General features: G+C 34.7%; 1 protein-coding gene across 1 annotated transcript; it reads right to left on the reverse strand.

The window, feature by feature from the left end:
* Positions 1-5,795: 5,795 nt before the first annotated feature.
* TRIADDRAFT_59475 (uncharacterized protein) lies at positions 5,796-25,253 on the reverse strand (the record flags this gene model as incomplete). Its single annotated transcript, XM_002115560.1, has 25 exons — positions 5,796-5,988; positions 6,145-6,232; positions 6,308-6,334; positions 6,500-6,625; positions 6,757-6,915; positions 7,013-7,153; positions 7,322-7,534; positions 8,185-8,334; positions 8,451-8,570; positions 8,713-11,425; positions 11,549-12,889; positions 13,016-13,923; positions 14,105-14,251; positions 14,367-14,577; positions 14,693-14,952; positions 15,111-15,368; positions 15,466-15,742; positions 15,869-16,119; positions 16,233-16,440; positions 16,562-18,639; positions 19,226-21,005; positions 21,107-21,595; positions 21,808-22,055; positions 22,346-22,504; positions 25,208-25,253. 25 exons carry the CDS (start codon positions 25,251-25,253, stop codon positions 5,796-5,798), a joined length of 12,591 nt encoding a protein of 4,196 aa, XP_002115596.1.
* Between the last annotated feature and the right edge of the window lie 2,164 nt (positions 25,254-27,417).

Raw genomic sequence — 27,417 nt, forward strand, 5'->3', positions numbered from 1 at the left:
CTTTCGTCATCAATTTTATTAGTTTGATATGCGTAATAAGCAGTCTAAACAATTGAGTACGCAACTTTGATCTTAAGAATGCCTGCAATTTCAAGAGCAATTTTAAAACTACTTTCATATCTGTCTGTTTAATATAATTTTACTGAAGTAGAAAATGAGACACAGCTTGTAAAGAGTATCATGACATGGACTGATCATTCAGCTTTATCTTTGAACATCTTTATTATTGTATATTCTATACTACAAGTTAATCTTAAGTATCAGTTATTTTAGCCAGTCTTAGTAATTGTCCTCATCGAGCTACTATCGTTATTACAACTAAGATATAGAGAGACAATAGGTGTTTTTACTTTTAGGATTTATTGTAAAATAGTACCCATGGTTACATTGCACTTCGTCATTTCTATCGACGTCGTTGCATGTTACGGTTCGATGTTGTTGTTTTCTAAATTTGAGCTTATTTTCCCATGAATATTAATGTATATAAGTTACAAGGTAACTTTATTCTGAAAGTAAGTCTGTAGTAATAATCTACAGAAAATGATAGCGTATTTATTGTCACCCTGTTGATAACAGAAATTTGTAGCGTTAACTCCTCTCAGTATACTGTACATACTGATATAGCTCTTCATTTGTTATACTATTTTTAAGTTTAGTATTGATATTAATCTAGTTAGATTGAATTATTAGAACATAAATGGTTGATTTACTTTCAGTTTGTCTAGTATCGAATGATCGTAACCATCATTTTTTGTTCTTTTGCATCTAATAACATTTTATTGAAATGTCTATAGTGCTATATATGAGAAGAGTTACCAGTGTCATTGGACTATGAGCATTTCCAATAGTAACCTTCCCTAATCTCCTTTTCTAATATTAATATTCTAGATTACCATTTACCGCTGTCCGGTAAATATCTTAAAATTTTGTAAACCTATATGTTAAAATTTAAACATTAGCTTCAAATATAATGCTGTCATCTCAGCTGTCATATGCATAGATAGACAACATAACCTTGTTATTGATCGAATAAAATACTAAAGGCTGTAGAGAATTTTTTGATTCATAGAACTACGTAATATTTCTGATAGCATTATCCTAAAAGCATGAATTATGTTTTTTCCGTATCTCGAAGATATCAATGTAGCATCATTTCTTGCATGTACATTAATCTGTAGCTAGCTTGCCTATCAGGATGATATAAAATCAGATGGATGCGATTCAATAATATATAACCTCATTTAATCGCACTGTATACCTGAAAGGATTTACGCTAAGGTCATCGATTCTATTATAATTAAGTCTTCCTTGTAAATGATGCTTGTAGCGCTTTACCATATAAAATTCGTTTTTTTATTTTCTAATTTATGACAGAATTAAAAATATCTATATTAAATGCTGCCTTGACTTTACCTACTGGCTGAGAATATTACGAGTGCATAGTCATTAGCCCGCATAGACCGAGGTATGTAACCGGTAGTTTATCTCCAACTAAGATTTCAGCAGAGATAAAGTACGGCAAACGTCTATTATGGCAAGTATTATTTTAGTGGAACAAGTCTATTTAGTTAGTTTGAATCTATTCAAAACGATTGATTAGCAAATAAACAAAATGTCTCCATATGTAGTGAATAGGTACAATTAATTGTCAATCGTCGATGTTTTAAATAACGATTACAGTAATGGAGCAGGGTCAATAACAGCAATTATATTTTAAAGTAGAATCCTCAATAAGAAGTAATTTATATCACAAGGGGCGTGGAAACGCTAATAATTTTGCAATAAATAAAGCTAAACGCCCAGTTTTGCTTTTAGTCAGTAAATCATCAGCAACAAGTTTTTGGTAAGATGCTGAGCACTAAGATAGTAATTCAGTTAGATTGCTTTTAGGTTAGTAAAGATAAATAGCAACAAGAAATGTAGGTCAGCAATATTGTTTTACCTTTATTCAAGATAGTAGTCAAGCTATTCGACATTTTCCGTTAATGTGATTAATAACGTCGAAACTTTCAAATTATAGCGTAATACGTTAAAAAATAGAGTAATTATTATCGGAACACAAATATAGCATCGATCATCTGCCTTCCAACTAGTATCAAATACAACGGACGAATTTGCTATAGCGTTAAACGCACCAAATCCAAAGATTAATAAAAAAATTGATTAATTATCAGTAATTACGAAAAAATAAATGCCTCAAGAAATAGGACATATTTCCTACAGTAAAAAGCCAACGTGTGCAAAAAAATTACCCATCATCCACTCGGTTAGGAATAAAAGGCGATAGCGCCAATTTGATTAATATTGACTTAATTGTGCTTAATTAAGTTGATTATTGACTTAGGTTTGGTTATCACGAGGCATCGTAGATTATTCGTATTATCTTGATGGCTATCTATTTGTTCTATCAGAGACTGTCATAGTTTAGCAATTAGAAAAGAATGGGATGGGCTAATTTGTTAACTGATTACTTAATGTCAGATCGATTTAAGGTCACATTGAGATAATGATAATTTATAATAATCTTGCTTGTCTGAATATTCATGAAATTTAATTATCTATGAATATTTGTTTCAAGCTAGGCATAAATTAATTATTATATTTTGCGAAAGATATATGCAATGCATAAGTTAGGTCAATTATTTTCTCCCCTACTTTAACCTTTCCTTATATGGTAATTCCATCTTCATTTGCTTATTTATAGTTGGAGTAATGACAAATGCATATTGAATATTGAAAAATAACTGATACCATAATACTTGATGGCTATTATAATTCGTGAAATTTATGCAGTGAACTCTCTTATATGACAAAAAGATTTCTAGTTACCCTTTGTTCCAGTAATTTTACTGATATGACCTATGTTAACGCTGGCAGCGATACAATTGTGATCATGATTGAATGAATTGATTTAACGAGCTAATATTCTGCCCTATAGATTAATATCATCAGTACTGATCTAATAAACTACTTAAGAGACTTTATAGAGCTGACTGAGTAGAAAATTAAAGGTAGTTATAATGCAAAATATAATTCGATATGATTGTATTTTGCTGCAGTAATAATTTAATTTCGTCCATTTTAGTAATGATATCGACTTATAAGATCTACTGAGATATTAAAAACTTGAAATGACGGAGGCATACAAGTAATTTCTAAGTAAGATTTTAAATTCCGTTCATCGTACTTTCATATTTGCTGATGAAAGCACAGTAGATCAGCTAAGATGTAATAAAGCAGAATTATGAAAGGTCATATAGCTATACCCCTCTATAATCGATTCATGAGATTTTATTCAACTACACAAATCATTAACCTTAGTCTATTCTGATCTGAATACGATATAATTTAAATGGTAACCGTTCCTTTTGCTATAATAGATGAATTGAATGACACAGATCCAGCTACAATTTGCAATTCCTTTTCTCCAGATTGATGGATTTTATAATTTTATTAATTAATCGCACTGAAATTTTCGACGGACAATTTTTATGTATTACTCTACAGCTGCATCGTGTGAAAATTAAATAATACAGTTTACAGGAACGATGACATTTAGTGATCTTTGGATTAATCACCTTATGTAAGCTTCCTACTATCCAAAATTAATCATCCTCTTATATAAATATACAATCAAAGCCTTGTCATAATATGGTAGCACTTGCGTTTTTCACGCGGTCTGTTATATTAATCTAACACATGTAAATTGACTCATTTATTCTTTCTCTTTTATCTATTCTAATAGATCAAAGTGATCAAGCAAGAATACTATTGCAACTCAATAAATAAGCTAGCTCATAAATTACAGTAATATTTTTAATTATACTAATTTCTTGTCATGGGTGGACAGATTTATTTGATGAACATAATAGGTAGGATGTCTCTAAGATATTATACTAACTTGATGGATTGGACTATTGATATAGATGAATTCCAGTAATTGTCTATTTAAGTCTAGCACCATTTTACTGTCTACAAAACTTTATTTCTATCTCAAGAATACAATCAGTAAAGGTAATAATTATAATTATTATTCTCAGATTTAAGAATCTTTCACCACGATCGTGTTGGTAATAGCTTTCGTTTACGTCAGCTATATTGATTACATTTGTAGTAAAATTTAAAAAATGCTATAGAATGTTCAAACTTGGCATTGTCATTCTTTATCATCTTAAGTAGAAATTATTCGATACTCCTAAGATGGTGCAGCAATATTATTGTTCGACTAGGAATCTCTTTTTATCTCCATTTACCTTATTTCGTTATTAACTTCATGCTGAGTCATTAGTTGTATGTAGACTACTCTTTATTCGCAATCAGAATCATCGAAAAGTAATGATAATGCTCTATAGTGGATATGTAGCTTTGTCGGAGTAGATGTTTAATAAGACAAATTATTTTGATTGGTCTACAATCATGATCTAATCTGTTCCTAATTATCGCAGTTAAGATTGTTGATTCTTAATAAATCTCTTATAGAGAGCAAAGAATAATATTTTTCTTGAAAACTTATTTCGACCTAAATTGCTCCAAACTCTATCAGTGCCTTACAACAGGTCCGTTAATGATGGTGATGGTATGTCATTTATTCGATTAAGCCTGTTCTGTCATAGTTAGCAAATAAGGACTAGAAAAGTAAGCCTCTACTACGCTGGAGGAATAATATTTGATAGGGAATAAATAATATGGCAACCTGAGAAATACATTCATTTGTTAAGATATTTCTATTTGTCATCATTTATCTTCAACTTTTTTTGATCTACAGTAATTTCTATAACTACTTTAAATTTATCTGGCATGATTTGTTTTTATTCACTATATCTAGTGTGTTTCGGAATAATTAACTTAGAATATGAATGATTGGCTAGTTTACGGCTGTTCTGTTGATAAATTTCTCAGCTAATCCGTTTAATTGATAATGATAGAATATAACACGACTATTTTTAGTCATTGAAGTTTGAACAATCGACATAGACTGCTTTACCTGTAGCAGCTATAAATCTAGCCGTGCTTACTTCTTATCCAATAATTACGGTAATGCGCAATCACAATGATACAGAGCTACACAAAATCCTATAGCTATATGCGATATGAATATATATAGCTATAACACAAAATCCTATAGCTACAGTATCTACTATTTCATGAATTACTGAAATTAACTGAATAAAAATAGCATGAGAAAAAATCTTATCTTTGATATCAAGTATTATTGCTTTGATAATTATTTATTCTCTATGCTAATAGGAATGCTTACTATGATGCGAATAAAAAATATCGCGTTAGCATACAATTTATTTAAGTATAAGTTTATGTAGCAGTAAAGACATAAGGATACAGAAATCAAACAATATTAAAATTTATAAGAAATGAATTAATAGGACAAGTTTAAATTATCATTAGAATCATATTCGATAAAACTACAGTATGCAGTTGTTATGAAACCGCCAGCTGCACTTTCAGGTAGTATTTTAAATTTAGACAAACTTTACGAATTGTAAGTTTAAAGACATACATTGTAGAAATAAAACTATGTTCAAAATGAGCTAAAAGGACGTCTAGAATGAGCAATAAAAATTATAACACCAATGTTATGCGCTAATAAGTATCATATATGCTAGCAAAGATAAAAGTTTTTCTCCAGCTTTCAGTTCTACTAGCATCTAATGATTCATTCTCAGCATAGCAGTCTTAACCGTTGTAAAAATTAAATTATGGCATATTGAAAGTTTTTAAATTATTATACGATCATTAAGCCATAATGATATTAAAGAATAAGATCCAGAAAGGTAAGTTTATTGGTAAATATCAGCCTCTTCTTTACCATCGTAAAGTGGATTAGACACTGCTGTTTGGCCAGAACCACTGGCTGCTAGTTCGTTAGTATCGCTAAAATTTTGCAATGTTGGCTCTTTGTCGTCATTTGTATAAGGCTCATAATTTGGGTTACTCATGCTGCGTTTATTAAAGAAGCGTGTTATACTTCCCCTAAGCGAATAAAATAAAAGGACACTTAGAAATCTGGTAGTGCTGTTAGTTCAATACATCAATTAGTTTTGTGTCTATTAAAATGTTTACATATTAATCTTTCTGCGGATTTAAAATATAGTTCAATTTATTTAATCTTGAAACTGTATAACTTACATTCTATTTGTTCTGTACATGAAAATCATTCCACCAATAAGAGCTACAGCAATTAGAGAGCCAATTACTGCGGCAGCAATAGTTCCTCCTATATTTATAGTAGGTAGAGTTTAATTTTACTATCTACCTGAGGAAGTAGCTAATAAATTTTAAGGTAGCTTACCATTTGCAGTTTGGGGTTCAATTTTTGCTATAGAAGGTACATTTAAAAAGAAATACAGCAAGGATTAGAAATACGCAATATCGACTGTATGTCAAGATGTTAGGTTGTAATCTCAAGCACTACACTAATTATATAAATATTTTATCTTTAGTAGTGATAGAATCAGTTCTAGCTTTTAATAAAGCTACTTACGACATCCAGCTTCATCAGAACCATCAAAGCAATCAATTACTCCATTGCAATGCATGGTGGAATTGATACAACCGCCATTTGTTCCACATTTGAATTCGGTAGTTTTGCAAGGTCTGGTAGTAATTCCTATTAGATTATTTTCATAAAAGTCAATCGTAATAAATAAGGATAGCTGTTAGATATTATATAGGAATTGAAAATTATTACTGTAATAAAGTACTATTATAACTTTAATTTAATTTGATGAAATATCTTACCGCAACGATCTTCATCCATAGCATTGTCGCAGTCAACAGTGCCATCGCAACGCCACGTATTAGGTATACATACAGTTTTGTTATTGATAGGACATTGGTAGGCATAGCTTGGATTACTACATTTGTTGTTAACTAAAGGCAATGGTGTAATCGGATTTCCTAAACAGTCGAAAATAGAGGATATAATAATAGTCAACAATTTATTCTAAAATACTTGGTTGAGGCTATGATATAAGTAAATGATGAAGATTATTACCTCCGACATAGCATGCTGGTGTAAAGACGACATCATCGATAGCCATATCACTACTTATACTTCTACCTAGTCTTCCTTGGAAGACAACACGGTAAGGTTGAGCACTGTTGATCAATGCGTTTCCTCTCTTCCAGCCAATTCCTATAAGAACCAAGGGAAAACACTAAATGTTAATATTATTGACTAATCTAATCATAAGAATTATGCAATTTAATTATAATAAACCTTATATTTAAAATAATAATTGTCTTTACCTTTATGTCTAAGATAGTAATATGCAATAGAAATGATATACGGGCAATCTCTTACCTTGATTACCAGATTTTTGCCAGACTGTACCCAAGCTTTGCCTTAAACCTATATCTCGAAGAGTTACTGATAACGTACCCATTGATGTGCCATACATATTATACCAAAATTTGATCCAACAGATGCCATTACTTGCTGGCAAAATTGGTCCAGCTAAGTAAGCGGTATCGAAAGATTTACGTGGGAAAGATGCTTCAGTATAAGCAAAATATCCTATTTAAGTAGAAAATGATCGTGGTGAGGAATTTAAATGAATTCAATCATGTCATCTTAACTCTTTATCGACATCCCACTTTGTGCAAATTGATTGAATCTTACAAATAGAGAAAATTTCTCTTATCTTATGACGCGATAATGAATATTTATAATATATCTACGTTAGATTATCATACTATTTATATTTAGACTCTTATAGATCGAAAATATATTCAATTAAAAAGAATCTGGTATACGGTACTTTTATGATATGGAAATAATATCAACTGAAAACATACGAATATAAGTGTGTAATATCAATAGTAATATTTATAATATATCTGCGTCAGATTGATATATTGTCCTGATTTAGGTTCTCGTAGGTCGAAAATATATTCGGCTGAACAATCTCGAATACTATTATGATATAGAAATAAATATCAACTTCAAACACAGACTATAAGTATGTAATACTTAGCAAATACGAATGCAATATTAATGTAAATATTTATCTTATACGTAACAAGCCTACATCAATGCCTAAATCCTCTTTCTATGGTTGGTATACAAATTAAGAATGCTATGAGCTTAATGCTGTACAAGCAATTAAGACTGATTACGATATACTGTATACTGCATATTTGCGTATAATATAAATTTTTAAGTACCAGTTCTGGTTGACGGTGTAGTGTGATCATTGGTAGGACCAGTAAAAGATGATGGTGTAGTCATAGCTCGTGTCCAATTGAAGTCGCCGGATTGCATGTTAGTATAGTTACAGAATCCATTATCAAATGTGCAATCAGCATAGCTGTAAGCTATATAGAAATTAAATAGGTGATTATCATTGACAATAGAGTATGAATAAATTTAATATGAGGCGAGAAGAATATGATTTCAACTAGAGTAGAATTGGTAAATCGACTAGACTTACTGCATTGTGCTTCATCACTACCATCTGGGCAATCCTTTTGGCGATCACATGCCCAGAGTTTGTTGATGCAGTGACCACTAGTTTTACATTTAAATTCGTTGCGAGTACAAGCTCGATTGGCTATAATAGAAGCAGCAAGTTATAAAATGATAAATAAATTGATTTAAACGTGATCATAATCATTCGAATAATTCAACCTGGATAACATCCATTTTATTCAGTATTCTTGCATTACAGCACTTTATAAAACATAGCAACCTACCTGAATAGCAGTTTTGGAATTTGATATCATCGACCGCTAGACCGTATAATCGGCTAGATCCAGTTGAGCCACCGATTAAGATCCGGAAGTTTTGTTGTATACCAATCTTAACAGTTACCTTTTGCCATGTTGTTCCTTTAAAATCACCATTTGTAAAGTAGCCTATTCGAACTGTATTACTTGACGTTCGGACATAAATAGCAAGGTAGTAATATGTGCCAAAAGAATATTTGGTATACCATAAAGACATTGTGCATGCGGGACCTGAACCTTTGTATAATGCACTCTCCAAGATACCAACGTCACGATTGAACGACAAGAAACTGGTCGATGTTGCTGGCATAAACATATATGAACCTGATGAACTATTAGTAGTATGGTCGATAGGAGGTGCTCGACGACCTGCAGTTGCAGCTACAGCTAATGTCCAATTACGACGGGTGCCAAAGCCAGCATTATACCAACCGCAAGCTCCTTTATCGAAAGTACAGTTTGATCCACAATTAATTTCATCCGATCCATCGCCGCAATCGTTATTAAAGTTACAGACTGAGGTACGTGGAATACATTTACCATTTTTACAGCCAAAGTTAGAACTACCGGTGCACGTTGATGTTGGGAAGCCTGAGTTAGGTGGTCTAACGTTGATACCTGGGATTTGAATATTCCCTCCAAATTGACATCCACTAGTGAAAGAAACACCATCGATACCAATACGAGATGAATATCTACTTCCAACGACACCTTCAAAGATTACTTGGTATGCCGCACTACTGGTAATTTTAACAGCAACTCTTTTCCAATAACTCACTGTTGTATTCGATACTGAAAAGATCTGTCTCATACCAAGAACTGATGAATTACCGCGTATGTAGACATTAAGGCTGCCGCCATTGATTGCAGGAGTCATAAAGTAGTAAAATCGGAGATAGCAGTTAGCAGAGGAAGCTGCAGGCTTAAATGGTTGACTGGCAATTCGACTTATATCGCCAGTTTGAGCTGGAAAGTATGAATTTAAATTCAAGAAATGGCCTTGTGTTGATGCAGTATTGACGTCACCAGTTGGACCATTAAAAATAAATGAAGCTGAGCGTCGGTCCCAATAATTCTTACCGGATGGATCCAAGTAGAAGTAGCATTCATCGGCTTCAAATCCACATCGACCAATTGCTGATTTATTACAAGCAGCTGTTGTTTCATCTTGGAGGCCACCACAATCGTTAGCATAATCACAAACATATTGTGGTTGGACGCAATATCCATTGCCGCAAGTAAAGCTAGATGTGGGACATGTTGGTGCTCGAACAGGCTGCATACAATTGCTTAGTGTAACATCATCGATAGCCATATCACCATTATAGAGCAAACCACGTCTTCCCGTAAATTGCAATTGGAAATTTCGACGTTGACCAACTTTAATCGTTACCTGGCGCCAACTATTGCCTTGATTGCCAAATCTTGACCATAGTGTTGATGTTGTAGTAGTGCCTTGTTTAGCTACTAAGGATAGAGTACCAACACTAGTGCCATACATATGATACCAGAAGGAAATAATACATTGTGAGCCAGTTCCACCAATGATTGGCGATGTTAATAAGGCTGTATCGGTAAATCGGCCATTGGATGCATCGGTATAAACATAATATCCTTGACTTGTGCCTAAAGTATGATCAACACTTGGCCCAGTGCGTCCAGTATGGGTTGCACCAGTATGGCGTTCCCATCGGAATTTAGGAGAAGTTGAGTTAGGTCTTGTAAATACTCCATTGGTCGATTGTGGTAGCCAACCGCACATACCTTTTTCGAAAGTACATGTTGGCTGTATACAAGCTACTTCATCACTGTTGTCGGCGCAATCTTGTCTAAAGTCGCATACTTGAGAAAGGTAGATACATCTTCCACTGCTACGGCAGTTAAATTGTGAATTAAGATTACAAGTATGAGGTACAGCAGTTGTTGGTGGAATACCACTGGGTGGTGGTGGTGCATATGGCAATTGTTGGGTGGTTTTATTACATGATGGCGAGAAGGAGACGTCATCAATAGCAATATCACCATAAAAGCTATCGCCAACAGTTCCTTGAATAACTAATTGGGTTAATTGGCCTCTTGGTAAAGTAACGACAGCTCTTTGCCAAATATCACCTTGAGAGCCTCGTTTTATAAATAATTGTTGTGCAGTTCCATTTCTAGTTGTTTTCGCTAAGATAGCTAAACTTCCAACCGTATCACCATTCATGTGATAGTATAAGATCATTTTACATGTACTGATCGTAGTTAGATCGAAGACAGGAGTTAATAAATTAGCAGTTTTACCATATTGTTGTGCTGAAACTTCTAGGTAGTAATAATAACCTTGATAGGTTCCTAATGTATGATCACGGCTAGGACCCGTCCAGATACTAAATGTGGGTCCAGCATTTCGTGTCCAATTCATTTGATCACCAGTTAAATCTTGCATAAGATAAGAACAATCAGATTTCTCAAAATTGCATTGTGTATAACCTTTACAATTCGTTTCGTCGGAATTATCACCACAATCGTTGGTCATATCGCAAACTTGATCACTACTAATACACGATCGTCGTTTACATTGGAAAAATCCTATTCTACAAGTTGTTTGAGGCTTTGGATAAGCACAGCCGACAAAGCTAACATCATCAATTGCAGCTGCACCATCGAAGGCGTTAATATGAATACCGTGGAAAATGATCTATACATATTAAAAAAGGAAGGAACAAAGTGGTCTGTTACTAAATGGATATAGCAGGCATTAATAGATGTCATTTTTATTCTTAATGAATGAATGAATCAATAAAATCATCGATTAATCTACCTGGAATGGCTTAGTTCGTGCTCCAATTCCGACACTAGCATTGCGCCATGTATTGTACATAAAACCAGGTGTTTCCCAAATAATAGAGGGTTTAGCATCTCCTTGATTTAAAATTTCTACTTTCATAAGTCCAATTACGTTGCCATAATAGTAATACCAAAATTGCATTAAACACGTAGCATCGGAATGCTTATACCATCCTGTGGTTAAGTTGGTTTCTAAATTGTTGTAGGGTACACCTAGAGATGGATTGGCAGGTGGAATTTTGCCACCATAGAAAACGTAATGGCCTTTACCCGTGCCTGTGGTGTGATCAACAGCTAAACTTTGCTTTTCAGCTGCATCATGAGCCATTGCATATTGCCATTTAAAGGTATAGCGAGGATCATTGATAGGTGTAATTGTCATACCACACAAGTTCTTTTCGAAGGTGCAGTTCGATGGGCAGGTCCATTCGTCCGATCCATCGAGACAATCAGCAACAAAATCGCATACTTTACTCTTAGGTATACAACTGCCACTAGTATAACATCCAAACTGGCTTGAAGTGCAAGTATTGGGTACTCTAATGGTTGGCGTTGAGGTTGTCGCTGGTGTTGGTGTTGCAGTTTTTGTTACGGGTAAGCTTCCAGAATAAGGCTTGCATCCGGGTGTTAATGATATATCATCAATAGCAATGTCGCCAGTGAAACCACTTCCTACAGTAGCTTCGAAAACAACTTGGAATGCTTGGCTCGATGTTAGTGAAATAGATTTACGCATCCAAGAGGAGCCAATACTGCCATATCGAGAAAATTTAGTAGTATAAATTCCACCAATACTTGTTCTTGTTCGAACACGAAGATATCGAACGGTTTTGCCGTACATGTTGTACCAAAATCGGAGGTGGCAATTGGAAGAGGAATTAGTTGGAGCAATAGGCATACTAGCTAATCGTGCAACATCACCATTATTGCGTCGTGAACTATCCGCTAAAGCATAATTGCCAGCATAAGTACCCAATGTATGATCACGGTATGGGCCAGTATCAGCCGTGGATGCAGGGCCATTTTTAGTCGACCAATCGAAATCATCATCGTGTAAATTGGTCCATCCACAGAATCCAGTTTGGAAGTTACATCGTTGTTGATAGGCATTACAGTTAGCTTCATCAGAGGCATCTAAGCAATCTTGTGAAAAATCACATTGTTGATCGTTAGAGATGCAGTTACCACGCGGACAAACAAATCGTGAAGATGCCGGTAGACTACATGTTGTAGGAACAGTGCACTGGCTATACGTTATATCATCGAGTGCAATATCGCCTTGAAAGCCAGCACCACGTTTAGCTTCAAATTGGAGCTATAATCGATATGGATTAAAGTAAGAATTATGATTTATTTTATCCTTCCCTAATAAATGATATACAATAGAGGATATATGGCATTTTTTCGCCAAAATAGGAAGATTATCATTGATTTCACTTACCCTATACGTGTAATTTCTTCGACCTAATGTTACTTGAACTCTTCGCCAAAAGTTACCTTGATTTCCAGTAATTCCGTACAATTGAGCAATACGTTGTCCTCGGCTGTTAAACATATATAATGCTAGTGAACCAATATTACGTCCATACATATGCAAATAAAATGTGAGGAGACATGATGCAGGTGATTTTTGAATCAATGGCCCTGATAAATCAGCGCGATTACCAATTCTACCACCAGTTACTTCAGTATACATATACCATCCTCTGCTAGAAAATGTGGTGTGATCATAGCTAGGTCCAGTTGTGAGGGATGGTGTTCTACCTTGATGTCTTGTCCAGTTAAAGTTATCTGTGAACGTATTTTGCCAACCACATTGTCCTTTTTCAAAGGTACAAGCACCACAGTTAGCTTCATCGCTGCCATCAGCACAATCATTAACCCAATCGCAGACTTTATTCCATGCTACACATACTGTTCCGCTAGCACATTTGAATTTATTGGTACATGAACCAGGTTGTGTTGGCTTGATTGTTGGCTGTCCTGGTATACTACCACCAAATTGACAACCAGGTGTAAAGCTAATATCATCGATGGCGATATCACCTTGGAAACTTGATCCAACAACTCCAGTGATTACAATCTGATAAGGATTGGAAGATGCTGGCAAATTAACGATAGCTTTTTGCCATAATGGCCCTTGATTGCCAGAGAGTGACCATTGTTGAACCAATGGAGCAGTAAAACTGGTTCGTGTTGAAATTCGAAGGCTTCCAACACTGGGCCCATTCATACTATACCAGAATCTCATAGCACAAGTAGAAGAAGGAGATTTCAGTGTAGGACTACCAAGCATAGCGGTCTGATTAACAGTGCGTGGGAATGAAGTTTCGATGTAATAGTAAACACCTAGTAGGTAAAAGAGGTATCGAAATTTGATCGCGTATCAATATTGAATCGGTTTTAGTCATTAAATTTCATCCTATGTATTCGATTTTTCTTAACATACGATTACTAAATAATAACAAATTAAATAAGATCCTAATAATATCCTATTTACTGCAGCTTTATATGAACATAGATTACATACCAGATGAGGTACCAGTTGTATGATCAGCAACAGGTCCAGTGCCAGAGCTAATAGTAGTACCTGAGTGTTTAGTCCAATCGAAGTTATCTGATTTTAACTGAGTCCACCCACATAGGCTTTTTTCGAAATTACACATAGTATAGCCAGCTAGAGAAAACACAGTCAAAATATTATTTATTAAGATTTAAAGCTGTAAATGGATTTAGAGAATTGTTTAGCTTGTGTAAGTTAATAAAGTTTCTGCAGACAATATGTCAGTTACCGCATAATTTTTCATCGGTACCATCACAGCAATCGTTATTAAAATCACATGTTGCTGACGCTGGATAGCAGTTGAGTTTATCAGCACATTGATTTTGTCCACTAGGGCAGCTAGCTGCTGATGACGATTTAGCACATCCATTTAGTAATATATCATCTACGGCAATGTCGCCAGCTGATCCAAAGAAATCAGTTGAGCCTTTAAAGGATAACTATAATGCAGAGAAATATAGGACGAAGATATTCAAAAAAGACCTACAGTTGATTAAATGTCTTGATGGTTATAGTGAGGTAAAATAATGAAAAAATTTACGACTTAATAATAACCTGGAATGCAGTTGTGCAGCTTGAAATTTTAAGATTGGAAGCTTGCTTCCAGGAGTTGCCTTGTCCATTTGACTTTGTCCATATTTGTTTTGTCCCGCTAGGTGTTATTAGATCAACAGATAAAGAGCCGATATCAAAGCCATACATATGATACCAGAAGGAAAGGGTACATGAAGGTGCAGGATTGTTGAAAAGAGGACTAAGTAAGTAGGCATTTGCTGAGAATGTTCCATTGTCAGCTTCTACATACATATAGTAACCTACCAAACATAAATTGATAATAGATGGGTTAGTAAATTGCATCAAAGGGAAACTACAGTGTGACTGCCGATTTCTACGAAATTTCTCAATGTATGTTTTAATGTACTATTCTGGAGAATCATCGATCATGATTTTTTTATTATAATTATGATTGTACCTGAGCCAGTTGTATGATCTGTTGTAGGGCCAGTTAGAGAAGTTGGAGTGCCACCACTATTTCGTGCCCATTGGATTTCACCATATTCTAAAGGACTGGTCCATCCACACATGCCATTCTCGAAGGTACATTTATTTGGGCAGCCTTTTTCATCGGAGCCGTCAGTGCAATCTTGGATAAAGTCACACCATTTGGTGGATTGTATGCAGTTACCATTGTTGCATTTCTTCTGTCCTGTTGAGCATCCTGGATCGGTTTCTGTATATGAAAAAAGGGGTATATTTCATGACTATGGATATGGATATTCGTATTAAATATGCAGTAAAAATAAAAATTAAATCTCCTCTCATCTTACGTGGTGCAACAGGTAGTGGAGTATTGACCTTGCTACAGCTAGTGGTAAAACTAATATCATCAATAGCAATATCGCCCCAAAAATATTTTCCGTTTACTGCTTCAAAGACTACTTGGAATGGCTTATTAACGTTGAAAGTTATACTAGCTTTCTTCCATTGATCACCTTGATTACCAACAACGCTAAACTGCTTGATTAGTGGACCTTGGAAAGCAGTTTGTGCATAGACATTCAGAGCTCCAATATCGGGACCATACAAATGGTACCAGAAACGCATCTATAGAGTTCAATATTCAAGGTGTAAATTTAAAAAAATTTTAAATTCATACAGCATTCAAGAATATAAATTATCTGCTTTTCTTGTAGTTAAAGCTAACTTAAATTGTTATATTAGAAAATATACCTGGCATGTAGCTGATGGAGTTCCGAAAGTTTGAGTAAGAGTCATTTGAGCTGTTTTATTGGCAGAATTGCTTCTGGCTGAGAAAAACATGTAGTAGCCTAGACGTGTCCCCAAGGTGTGATCGAAGCTTGGCCCACTCAAGCTAGAAAATGTACCACCAGATGATCTTGACCAATCAAAGGAATCCTTTTTACTCTGAACGAAACCGCAAGTGCTTGATTCAAAATTGCATGTCCATGGTAAAGTTGCAGCTGTAAGCCAGAAACATCATTTTTACATTAGTAAGAATGATATCATTTTAAGCGGTCTACCCAATGCATTATAAAGTTTAGTAAGTAAAAGTTGTCAATTATTTTAAGCTTACCACATCCTTGTTCATCTGAGAAATCACCACAATCATTTCCATAATCGCAAGATAATGAGGGTGAGATACACCTACCATTGCTACATTGGAAATTGCCTGAATAGCATGGTGCTGATTGTGGGAAGTTACATGAATTAAAAGATATATCGTCAATCGCTGCAGCACCAATACTGGTTGAAAACGATGATCCAGAAATTCTAAATTCAAGCTATAATAGTGAAAATAGATCATTACTATAATTATCATGATGTCCATATAATATTAACTTCTATTAAATAATTATATTGTCTGATAAATCGAAGGGCTAAGATATAATAATAAGATTATACCTTAAAACCTGCTCGGCGATGTCCGATTCCAACCGTTGTATTAAGCCATAATGGGCGACCAGTAGATGATATGAAAGGACTTCTCCAGATTCTTGATGAACTTCCATTCTGTACAACATAGAGGTAGAGCGCAGAACTTAACGTTCTATTATACCAGAAATTGATTGTACAGGTATCATAAGCAGCTGGTAACATAGGACTGGCAATTTTAGAATCGGTGAAGAAGCTACCGCCTCGGGCATTAGTATACATATAGTAGCCATTGCCACTATTGGTTGTGTGATCAAGTAGCGGGCCATTGATGGATTGTCCATGGCCTGCAGTTTCACGCGCCCATTTGCTTATTCCTCCAAAGGATGCATCTCTCCAGCCACATTGGCCTTTTTCGAAAGTGCAAGCACCGCAATTTTTAGTTTGCCATGTTGCACATCGTGGGATTGGAGTTGGAGCTACACTAGGTATAGGGCCAGTGACATGTGTTGGTATCGTTCCTGTAGCATATTGGCAATTTTGGGTGAAAGTAACATCATCGATGGCAATATCACCTCTGATTGTTGCTCCACGCACTGCTTCAATAACGAAATAGAAATATCTCGAGCTAACTGCTGGTGCTTCCATTTTCAACCAAACATCACCAGCTGCACCTGATCGGGACCAGATCTTAATTAGCTTGCCAGTATTGGGTACAACATAGACATTAAGTGATCCAATGCCATCGCCAAGCATATGATACCATAACCTAATTTTACATTTGCCAGTAATATCGGGTTGGAACCATTTACTCTTTAGTTGAGCTTTTTGTCCTTGGCTTCGAAAGAAAGCATCAATAAATGCATAATAACCGGTGACAGTACCACTAGTATGATCTCTTGATGGTCCAGTATTAAAGGTAAGTGTTGTTCCACTTCTTCGTTCCCAATTAAAGTTATCACTACCGTACACTTGTGACCAATCGCAAAAGGACTTTTCAAAATTACATCCATTATAGGCAGCGCAATTCTTCTCGTCGCTGTTATCGCCACAATCGTCTTGGAAATCGCACACTTGATCAGCTCCAACACAGACTTTATTTGCGCATTGGAATTGATTTGAAAGGCAGCTAATTTGAGGTTGAGGAAGTGAGCATTCGAACATGGAAATATCATCAATGGCCATGTAACTACTTCCAAGGAAATCACGATCGCCTTCAAATGATAAACGGAATTTTTCAATACGTCTTCCCATATAAGCGATACCTTGTTGCCATTTATTGCTGTTGATATTGCGAATTTGAAGCATCCTAGTTTTAGGTATTGGTCCTTCAATAAAATAGACATCTAAAGTAGATGTTGTTGTGGAATTGCCATAAGAATAATACCAAAAGCGAACTTCACAAGAAGTTCCAGTAGGTGGTAATTGAGCACTTGTTAATTTAGCAGTACCAAAATTGCTACCAGTAGCAGCTGTAACATACATATACCAACCACGAGTTGTTTTAGTTGAATGATCAATTTGTGGTACAGTATTCGTTTTTGGTGTACCATATCTTCCACGAAGCCATTGATCAGAGCCAGCATTCATTGAGTAATTACATGTGCCAAGTTCAAAGGAACATCCACCGCAATTTAATTCATCGCGTCCATCAGGACAATCGCGGATGTAATCACAAACTTTATTGGAAGGTATACATCGGAAATTGCTATAACATCGAACAGCACAAGGGTTAGGTGGTGTGGTAGGTGCAGCAGTTGGACATGGACCGTTATATAGAACAAAATCATCTAATGCAATATCACTTTGAAGGCCAGAGCCTCGTGTTACGGTAAAGTATAACCAATTGGTAGTAGCAGCAGTGGGTATTACAACAGCAGCATAATTCCATCTTGGTCCTTGATAACCACTAACATTAAAGATTTGACTGGCATTATTGGGTGAACGGACAGAAAGCGATAGTTTTCCCATATCTGATTGAGTACGAGCATACATATAATACCAAAAGGTGAAACATCTCGTTGTAGAGGTTGGAGCAAATTCTGGACTGTAGAAGATGGCATTATCATTTAAGTTGGCAGAAGAAGCTTCAAGATATACATAATGACCTAAATTGGATTTAAAAAATTTAAGATATTTATCAATACATATAGAGAGAGCCGGTATTCTTATCTGAAAGATCACAATTACAAAACCATAATATACAAAATGGTGTAAACTAGATTAAGAAAACTTAAGATATTTGTACATATACAAAATCAGTATTCTTGTCTAAAAGATAACTGCTAGAAGAGAGTAAGCTATTAAGTGATCTAATTTGGATTAAAAATATTCAGATATTTGTACATATATAAAATCGGTATTCTGATCTAAAACGTAATAACTAGAAGAGAATAAGCTATTAAGTGATCTAATTTGGATTAAATAAACTCAAAATATTTGTGCATATATATATAAAATCGGTATTATGATCTAAAACATAACAACTAGAAGAAAGTAAGCTATTAAGTGATCTAGTTTGGATTAAAAAACTCAAGGTATTTACTAATACAGATATAAAATTGGTATTCTTTGTCTAAAAAGTTTCAACTATAACTAGTAACATGCAAAATGATGTAAATTGGATTAAAAGAACTCAAAGTATTTATTAACTTTGATATATTTAAGTGGTATTGTCTCAAAGTTCACAATTACCTGCTTCTGTACCCGTTGTATGATCAGCTGATGGACCAGTGCCGAATGATGGAGTAGGCCCACTCCAACGTAATAAATCTAATTGATCAGATCCGTGAAGATTCCTCCACAAGCAAGTACCCTTTTCAAAGGAACAATCACCAAGTGGAGGGCATGCACCAGCGGTCATTTGGACATCATCAATAGCTATAGTTCCATTGCCTGCTGTACCTCGTGCAGCTTCGAAAGTGATAAAATATGGCGATTGGCTTTTTATCGTTAGTTGTGTTCCTAGCCATTGTTGTTGGCGTTGTAATAAGGTGGATGTTGGTCTAGTCCATCTTTTAGTCAGTACGCCATTAGCTTGTGTATATACTGACAAGGAACCATAACTACTATTTCCATAAGCAATATACCAAAATCGAAGACAACTGTTGGCTGTTGGTGGCCGCTCAGGTGAGTTAAGTCGTGCGGTAGCACCGTTAGTTTTTTGTTGCATATTTGCATAAAAGCTGTGACCACGAGTAGTTCCAGTTGTATGATCATTAGCAGGTGCATATTGGTTGGATGGTTTTCCAGTATAGTAAGTCCAATCGAAATTATCGTTTATATCCTGAGTAAATCCACATCGGCCAGGGTCTTCAAAATCGCATAGTTGACGAGCTGGGCATGCTTGGAAGTTAAATTTAATGTCATCGATAGCAATATCACTTCGATAACCTCCACTAATATGATGTGTTTCAAACATAAATTGGAAGCTATTGGTCTGTGCAACTTGAATTTGTGCATATTTCCAACCAGGGCCTTGATTACCACGACGAGTCCACAGTAATCTTGGATTTGTATTGCCACTATATACTATGTATACATTAAAGACATTAATATCTTCACCAAACATGTTATACCAGAATTGTAAGCACATTGGCCCACTCGATTGAGGAATAGATGCACTATATAATTGAGCTGAATTATTGGATGAGAAATGAGATCCTTCAACGTAGGCATACCATCCACTAGCACTCCCAGTGGTATGATCTGTACTTGGACCTGTGTCTGATGACGATGTAGGACCTTGATGTCTAGTCCAATTCAGAGTATCCGTGCCAACTCCTTGACCCCAATTACAAAAGCCTTTTTCAAATGTACAGTCGTAAGGAGTTGGAGGCATGGTAGTAGGTGCTACTCGAGTTGGAGATGGTGTTGGCTGTGTAAGAGTTGTATTACAGTTAGTGCTAAAGGTTATATCGTCAATGGCGATATCAGAAAGAGAACTTTGGCCTCGTACAGCAACAAATAGAATTTGATATTGTTGATTGGAGTTAAATGCTACGTGGGCATTTTTCCATACGTTGCCTGCACTTGAATTTCTTAGCCATAAGATGCTACCAAAATTACTGTTAACTCTTTGGATATAGACAGAGAGTGAAGAAGGTGTCCCAAATGCAAAAGGACTCCACATATGATACCAGAAGGATAAACAGCGTCCATTGGGCACTGCTGGAAAGACCATACTTTGAAGAACAGTTTTTTGTCCATTACTACGGCCAGTTGCCTCCATATAAAGATAGAAGCCATTAGCTGTTCCCAGTGTATGATCAACTGAGGGTCCAGTAAAACTGGATGGAACAGAACCTTGATGTCTTACCCAATCGAAATTATCACCTTTACGAGCGTTCATCCATGTGCAAAGACCATTTTCGAAATTGCAATTGCCAGGTAGAGGACAAGCTTGATCGTAGAAACTGACGTCATCGATAGCGATAGTTCCTTGTCCACTGCTTGTTTCAGATTGAAAGACGGGCTATAATCCAATACAAGATTAAAAAAATGTTTCATCCTCTTGGAATAACCGTTATCAATAGCTATTTTCGATGGTACTGGAGAGTAAAATGAAGCTCTTACCTGCCAACTGCCAGTAGTACTGTTCATGGTGACCAAACCTGGTTGCCATAAACCTTTTTGGTTACCCATTTCTTGCCATAGAACAGGTCCTAAATTGCCTCCGATTTGATTGAAAATTTTAAGTGAGCCAGCATTGCCAGTTAACCGATAGAAAAAAGTCATACATTTTCCAACAGCTGGTGTTGGAGCGAAAGCTGGACTGAAAATTAGGCGAGCTTTTTGGTTAGCATTGCTGTAGGAGGATGTGTAAGCGTAGTAACCTAATTGGCTTTGGTAGGTATGATCAGTAGGTGGTCCTGAACCATTTTGGTCATTGCCATTTTTACCTCTTCGCCAATTGAAGTCATCTGTAGTATCTTGAGTCCATTTGCACAAGCCGCTTTCGAAATCGCAATTCGTTGTCAAAGGACAAGCCGATGAGGTCATCGATATATCATCAAGAGAAATATCACCGGCAAAGCCAGAGCCACGCAATGCCACGAATTTAATCTACAATTAATGGTATAGCACTGATGTTAATAAATGCTTAGGAATGAATTCTTGATATCAGAAATGATATCGGTAAGAGTAGATTGGATGATAATTCCTTGATAGCAAGCATAAAAAACTAATAGTGGGTATGATCCATCTGTTGATCATGCCTTTACTCTTAAGTTACTATTCTAGCTACCTACATCTTATAATACAGAGATCGAGCTAACCTGATAGTTGGAATTCATGTTGAGTTGAAGATTTGACTGTTTCCATTGATTTCCTTGATTTCCATTTCGCTGCCATATTAATGAATCTTTTCCATTCATTGTGGCAGAAACATTTAATGTAGCGATATCAGGCCCATACATATGATACCAAAAGGTTATACAGGCTTGTCCACTCGCTACCATAGGAGACATTAAGGTAGCCGCAATGTTTGGTAGTTGAAATGAAGCTTCAATGTAGACAAAAAGGCCTAATAACCCATTAAGAAAAGGAAATTGCAAAGATTATCGCTGGTAATAGAAATTATAACATTTTAGCGCAATTTGTGTCTGGGCCATATTAGTATTGAAATAAAATTTTTAGTTTGTACCCTTCCATCAGCATCACTTCAAATTATATGGTATAAAATAGCTTCATTTTAATGCATGTATTGTCAACATTGTTTTATACATATCAATAAGAGTTGATAGTTTAATACTAATCGATGAAGATGGATTAAAAGTTGTTTACTTGCAATAATTTCAATTTAAATTAATATACCTTTTCCGGTAGTATGATCTTGGGATGGCCCTGTGCCGAAGCTTGCGGTACTTCCATTGTTAAGCGTCCAATTTAATGGAGCATTTACGGGCTGAGCCCAGCCGCAAAAGCCACTATCAAAGTTGCAGTTAAATTGTGCCTGAGCACTAGCCGCTGTAACTTGGAATAAGATGAAATTAGATTCGAATCAATTTTAAAATAGGCACTCATTCTGTAATAGGATATAACAAAAGGTAATTATATCACATTGCGAGATTTTTAGGTTAATTATATATGAGTGTCTAAAGTAAAAACTAATATAATCTTTATGTCATAGTTACTAGTTAGGTTATCATTGCAGTTGAATTCTTAATTAGTATCGGAATTACGAATACGAGTACATGCCACGATAAGATACACTACTTTAAGAATTTGTATCATTACGGAGCTTTTTTTATTTCGATAGATGTATTCTATGCGTAGGTTACGGCTTAAACCCATAATCGGCCATTATGCTGTAGAACAGAACTACTCTGAAAATAGAGTCACTTCACTACACTGCAGAAGCTCTTCTTTATTTACTTAGAAATGATCAAAAACAGAAGATTTATTATGGGTATAAACTAAGTAAAGTGAAAATAGAACTATTTGCAGTGCTTTCAGAATTAATTTTACTACAGAAATTCTTCTTTATTTCGATAGATATATTTTATTTATGCAGAAATAATCAACAATAAATGATTTGTTACGGGTATAAATAAGGTAACGATAGAGTAGAACTATTTGCAATGCTTTAAGAATTAATTTCACTACCGAAGTTTTTCTTTATTTAAATACATATATTTTATTTAGGCGCAAATAATATCATCATCAATACATGACTTATTACGGAATAAGTAAGGTAAAGTTAAAAAAGAACTACTCTGAAAATAGAGTCATTTCACAACACTACAAAAGCACTTCTTTATTTACTCAGTAATGTATCAACAACAGGTACGTTATTACGGACATACATAGGGTAATATTAGAACAGAATTACTCCGAGGATATTTCTTAGCCTATTGTCATGTCGAAAACAATCATTTTTATTGGCAAATTTTTCGTTTTTGGATCTTTCTATCTTATATCGATATCGATACATTAGTATCGAGAATTATTATTGTAACTTCATTATTTTACGAAAAGTAAATTTAGTTAAAAGAGAGATTGTATTCGTAAGGAACATCCAATTTTACATATATGCTTTGACTTGCATGCATAGTAACTGGCTAAATTGGTGCTACATCAATTTTATGGTTTCCACTAGCAACTACTATTCTAGACTTCTTGTTGACCCTTTTGTGATAGTAATGAGTGTATGATAATTAGCGAACGCAGATTAATTGCGTTGCATCTTCAAAATCGAATTACAAGGCTTATTTGTTGTCATTTCCTTCCATTCTAAACAATATCTTGGATTGCCGCCATTGCATGACTGTTGATATAAAGACGTCGTATGTATGTAAATTCCTTTAGCGACGATTTTTAACTAACTAAGTAAATAACATTCAGACTGTTTGCTCGAAAATGGCGGAGACAATGAAAAGTTTATTTCACGCGTTGATGACTAACCTCGTATTGTATAATCACGTCTAGGCTAAGCTTAAATCAAACAGTTTTATTTACCTAATCATTTCAAGGCCATCATTAGTGTTTAGTGAGAGGATCAACTCTACTAACAGTCTACCTTTTGGCTAATTTTACTTTAATATTGGCGGTATAAACAGTATTACGAGCATGATGTAAATGATTGAGCAGAACAATATTTTACCACTTGATACGGAATGGATAAAGTGAGGGCGGAACTATCCAGTTGGGATAGGCTGATCAATTCAGGGTCAAGTTAACGTCTATTCAATTTAGAAGATCAATAACACTTTCCTCTTCCTTATATCGTATTTCAATTACTATCTGTAGTTGAACAAAGAGAGAGTAGGGTAAACTAAATGAGAAGAATAAGGTACGGAAAAAGAACTCGATCTTTATTGGTTTAATTTATTCAAGATTCAATTCAATAGAATTTTAATTGTTTTTCAATAAGAGCTAGTGGCACAGTTGTAATAAACAAAAATCGAATTTGGAGACACGGTAGTGTAGGGTGTATTCTGCGTTATATACTATTCGTTGAAGTTTTTATTCGGGCATGATGACAGGATAAAAATATTGAATCTAAAGTAATCTACTACTCAAACATCATTTAACTAGATTATTGAACAAATTTACTTTCGAAACGGAATTTGATAGGGCAATAAAATATTTCATGAAATAGAAAACTTATCCGCAGTGAAGGTTAGCTCTACCGATGAATAAAATCAAAACTTGGATAATCTAAATTATGATCACTACGGTAATCGTAAGACGATTTTATTTGGCGCGTTTTAGAAAGAATCATTATTTTTTAGCTAGTTTTCTAAGGGTTTTACAGCGAAACAATTGAAGGTCTTAATTAAATTAATAGCAACAGTAAAATAGTCATACTAAATGCTGCTATACAAGCAACGTGTAAAACGGATACTCGTATATCGATATTAAAAGCTCTCTGTCATTGAAGGAGCAGCCATCGCTAAAAATTGATAATCTGCGCTTAACTAGTTTTAGACAAAAAGAATGAAGGGCGGAGGGATCGGCTTTTTCTCTATACAATTCTAGTAACATATTCGTATTCTTAATGCATATCGTTCCACGAGGCTATATTTTTTAAGGCAGTATTAATTAAAACAGCTTTAATATATCCTATTACGGTAACTCATTTCTAGCGTTAACTTAATGATTCAATAATTTATTTCTTGCCGTAAAACAACTTGATTTTGGATCGAATAATGATTATAAAAATGAACCACATACCTGCACATAACAGCAAAAGTCCCAGCGCAATCACTTTGGTCGCCATACTTGCTGTGGGTAAGGTGAAAGCAAGTGATATGAATTTTGTGCAGCAGGTAGTTATTCTTATAATACGTGAATTTGTAACCTGAGGGGAATGCCTTATACACTATGCATTCGTATTCAAAGGTCAATAAAAGATTGCAGACTAGTGTATTGTATTAATTGATATAATGATATTCTAACCGAGTAGAATAGCGCAGTAATATTGTTATGCGATCACGAAGCGAGGTAATTGTTTTATTTAGCTCTACTTTTGATAATAAGGCCATTAATATTGAAATGATAATGACAATTATTGTTTTGTAGAGAGAAAGAGGCAGAGAGGACGATAGGATTGATATTGTGATATGGTTTCTATTCTTCGCGAACTACGTTAATTAAGTAGTTGATGCACATAATTATTTTAGTAATTATCGCCTGCACCTTCTTGAAAAGTTGAATATTAGAGGTCATTTTTAGATTTTATTCTTCAACACATCAAAAATAGGAAGCTTGTTCACAAAAGTTCAATTTAAGGCTGCTAATATTTGAACTAATTAAAGTTGACTTATTTCCATTAAAATAATATGAAACTCATTCGGAAATGATTTAATTTATAGCTGATGATATTTGAACTATTTAAAATTGACTTCTATCCATTACAATAATATGCAACCCCTTTCAGAAATGATTCAATTTCTCGTGGATGATATTTGAAATAGTTTAATTGACTGACGTCCCTTAAAATGACATAAAACTTATTGGGAAATGATTCTGTTTATAGCTGATGATAGCCGAACTAGTTAAAGTTGATTAATATCCATTAAAATGATTTCTTTTAAATGAATTCAAAAGTCGAAACAAAGGCCAGTCTTGCAAGATTATTGTTGGTTACTAGTAACCCACGGAGACATTGTTCATCTAATTTCTACCGACATCGTCGCATGTTACTGCTTGATTATCTCTTTTGTGTCATTCAATACTGTTTATTTCATAAGATTGTCGAATAAAAAATTGAAAACGTGATCCTATCATCTAAAGCTTTACCTTATAAGTTAATACAAGCACTGATGTCATAAATATACAAATGTTGCATAATATAGGACAGCTGATTGTAAATTGTTTATCCGCCTAACATTCTGTAAGAGAAATGGTAAAGACAATAATATCAACATAGCTTAGACTGTTGCTTTGGGCTGTATTATGATAGGATATAGAACTAGATAGGTCGACCGATAATAACGAGTTTACGCAATACGAAGTTCAAAAGCTAAGGCTTCCTGCGGTAATTTTAGATGATGTAATTAAATTATCTGTGTAATGGCACATAATACAGTTACTATACGAGTATGTCCTATTTTTTGCATAATTGTATTTGAATTTTATTGATGCTTTCAGGCTTTACAGACTTGAATATCATTGAGAGTTTTTCATCTAGATTATTTGTCATAATTATTTACCAAAATTGGTTTAAAAAATACCAATTTAAGTAAAGTAACGGATCACCAATACTTTTCGAAGCTGATTTACACTGAAATTAAGTGATTGATTGCTTGGTGTTAAAAAATAGTTACGTGTATATTGAATTTAATATGGTCTAGCGCCGTTTATAGACGTTATGTACAATATTTATTTGCCTCATTTCTTCAAAAAACATTAATTCAGAAAAGTAACGAATCATCATTATTTTCAGAAGCTGATTTACGCTGAAATTGAGTGATTGATGCTTAATCTTAAATAATTATTATGAACATCCTAGCTCATTCATAGGGTAATCTGTAATAGGTCAGGAAGATTTTTAGATATGAAAATGTGTGCATTTTTGTTGCTTGAGTTCAACGGATGTAAAAAAGGTTCTACTTAAAAAGTGCAGATATCAATCCAATTATCTCGACTTTGTTTGTGTAAAACATTACGAATGTGCGTGATGGTAAGAAGTAAATAATCTCATTCCTGTGTGGAAAGTGCATAGACATCTTCTGTAAATAGGCCAATTTTGCTAACTAATTATGCAAACATGAGTGTCTTCATCGGTGTACTGCTATAAAATTGAGTCCAGAAAAGTACGGCAGTTATGCTTCGACTACATGAAGTATTTAACGTTGAATTACAATCAGGTGCTAGTGATTACTTCTAATTTTGTTCAGCTTCATTTGTTGATTTATAGCTAGATATTTTATTACTCATAG

Source organism: Trichoplax adhaerens, genomic scaffold (assembly GCF_000150275.1).
Source record: "Trichoplax adhaerens TRIADscaffold_11 genomic scaffold, whole genome shotgun sequence".
Taxonomy (NCBI): Eukaryota; Metazoa; Placozoa; class Uniplacotomia; order Trichoplacea; family Trichoplacidae; genus Trichoplax; species Trichoplax adhaerens.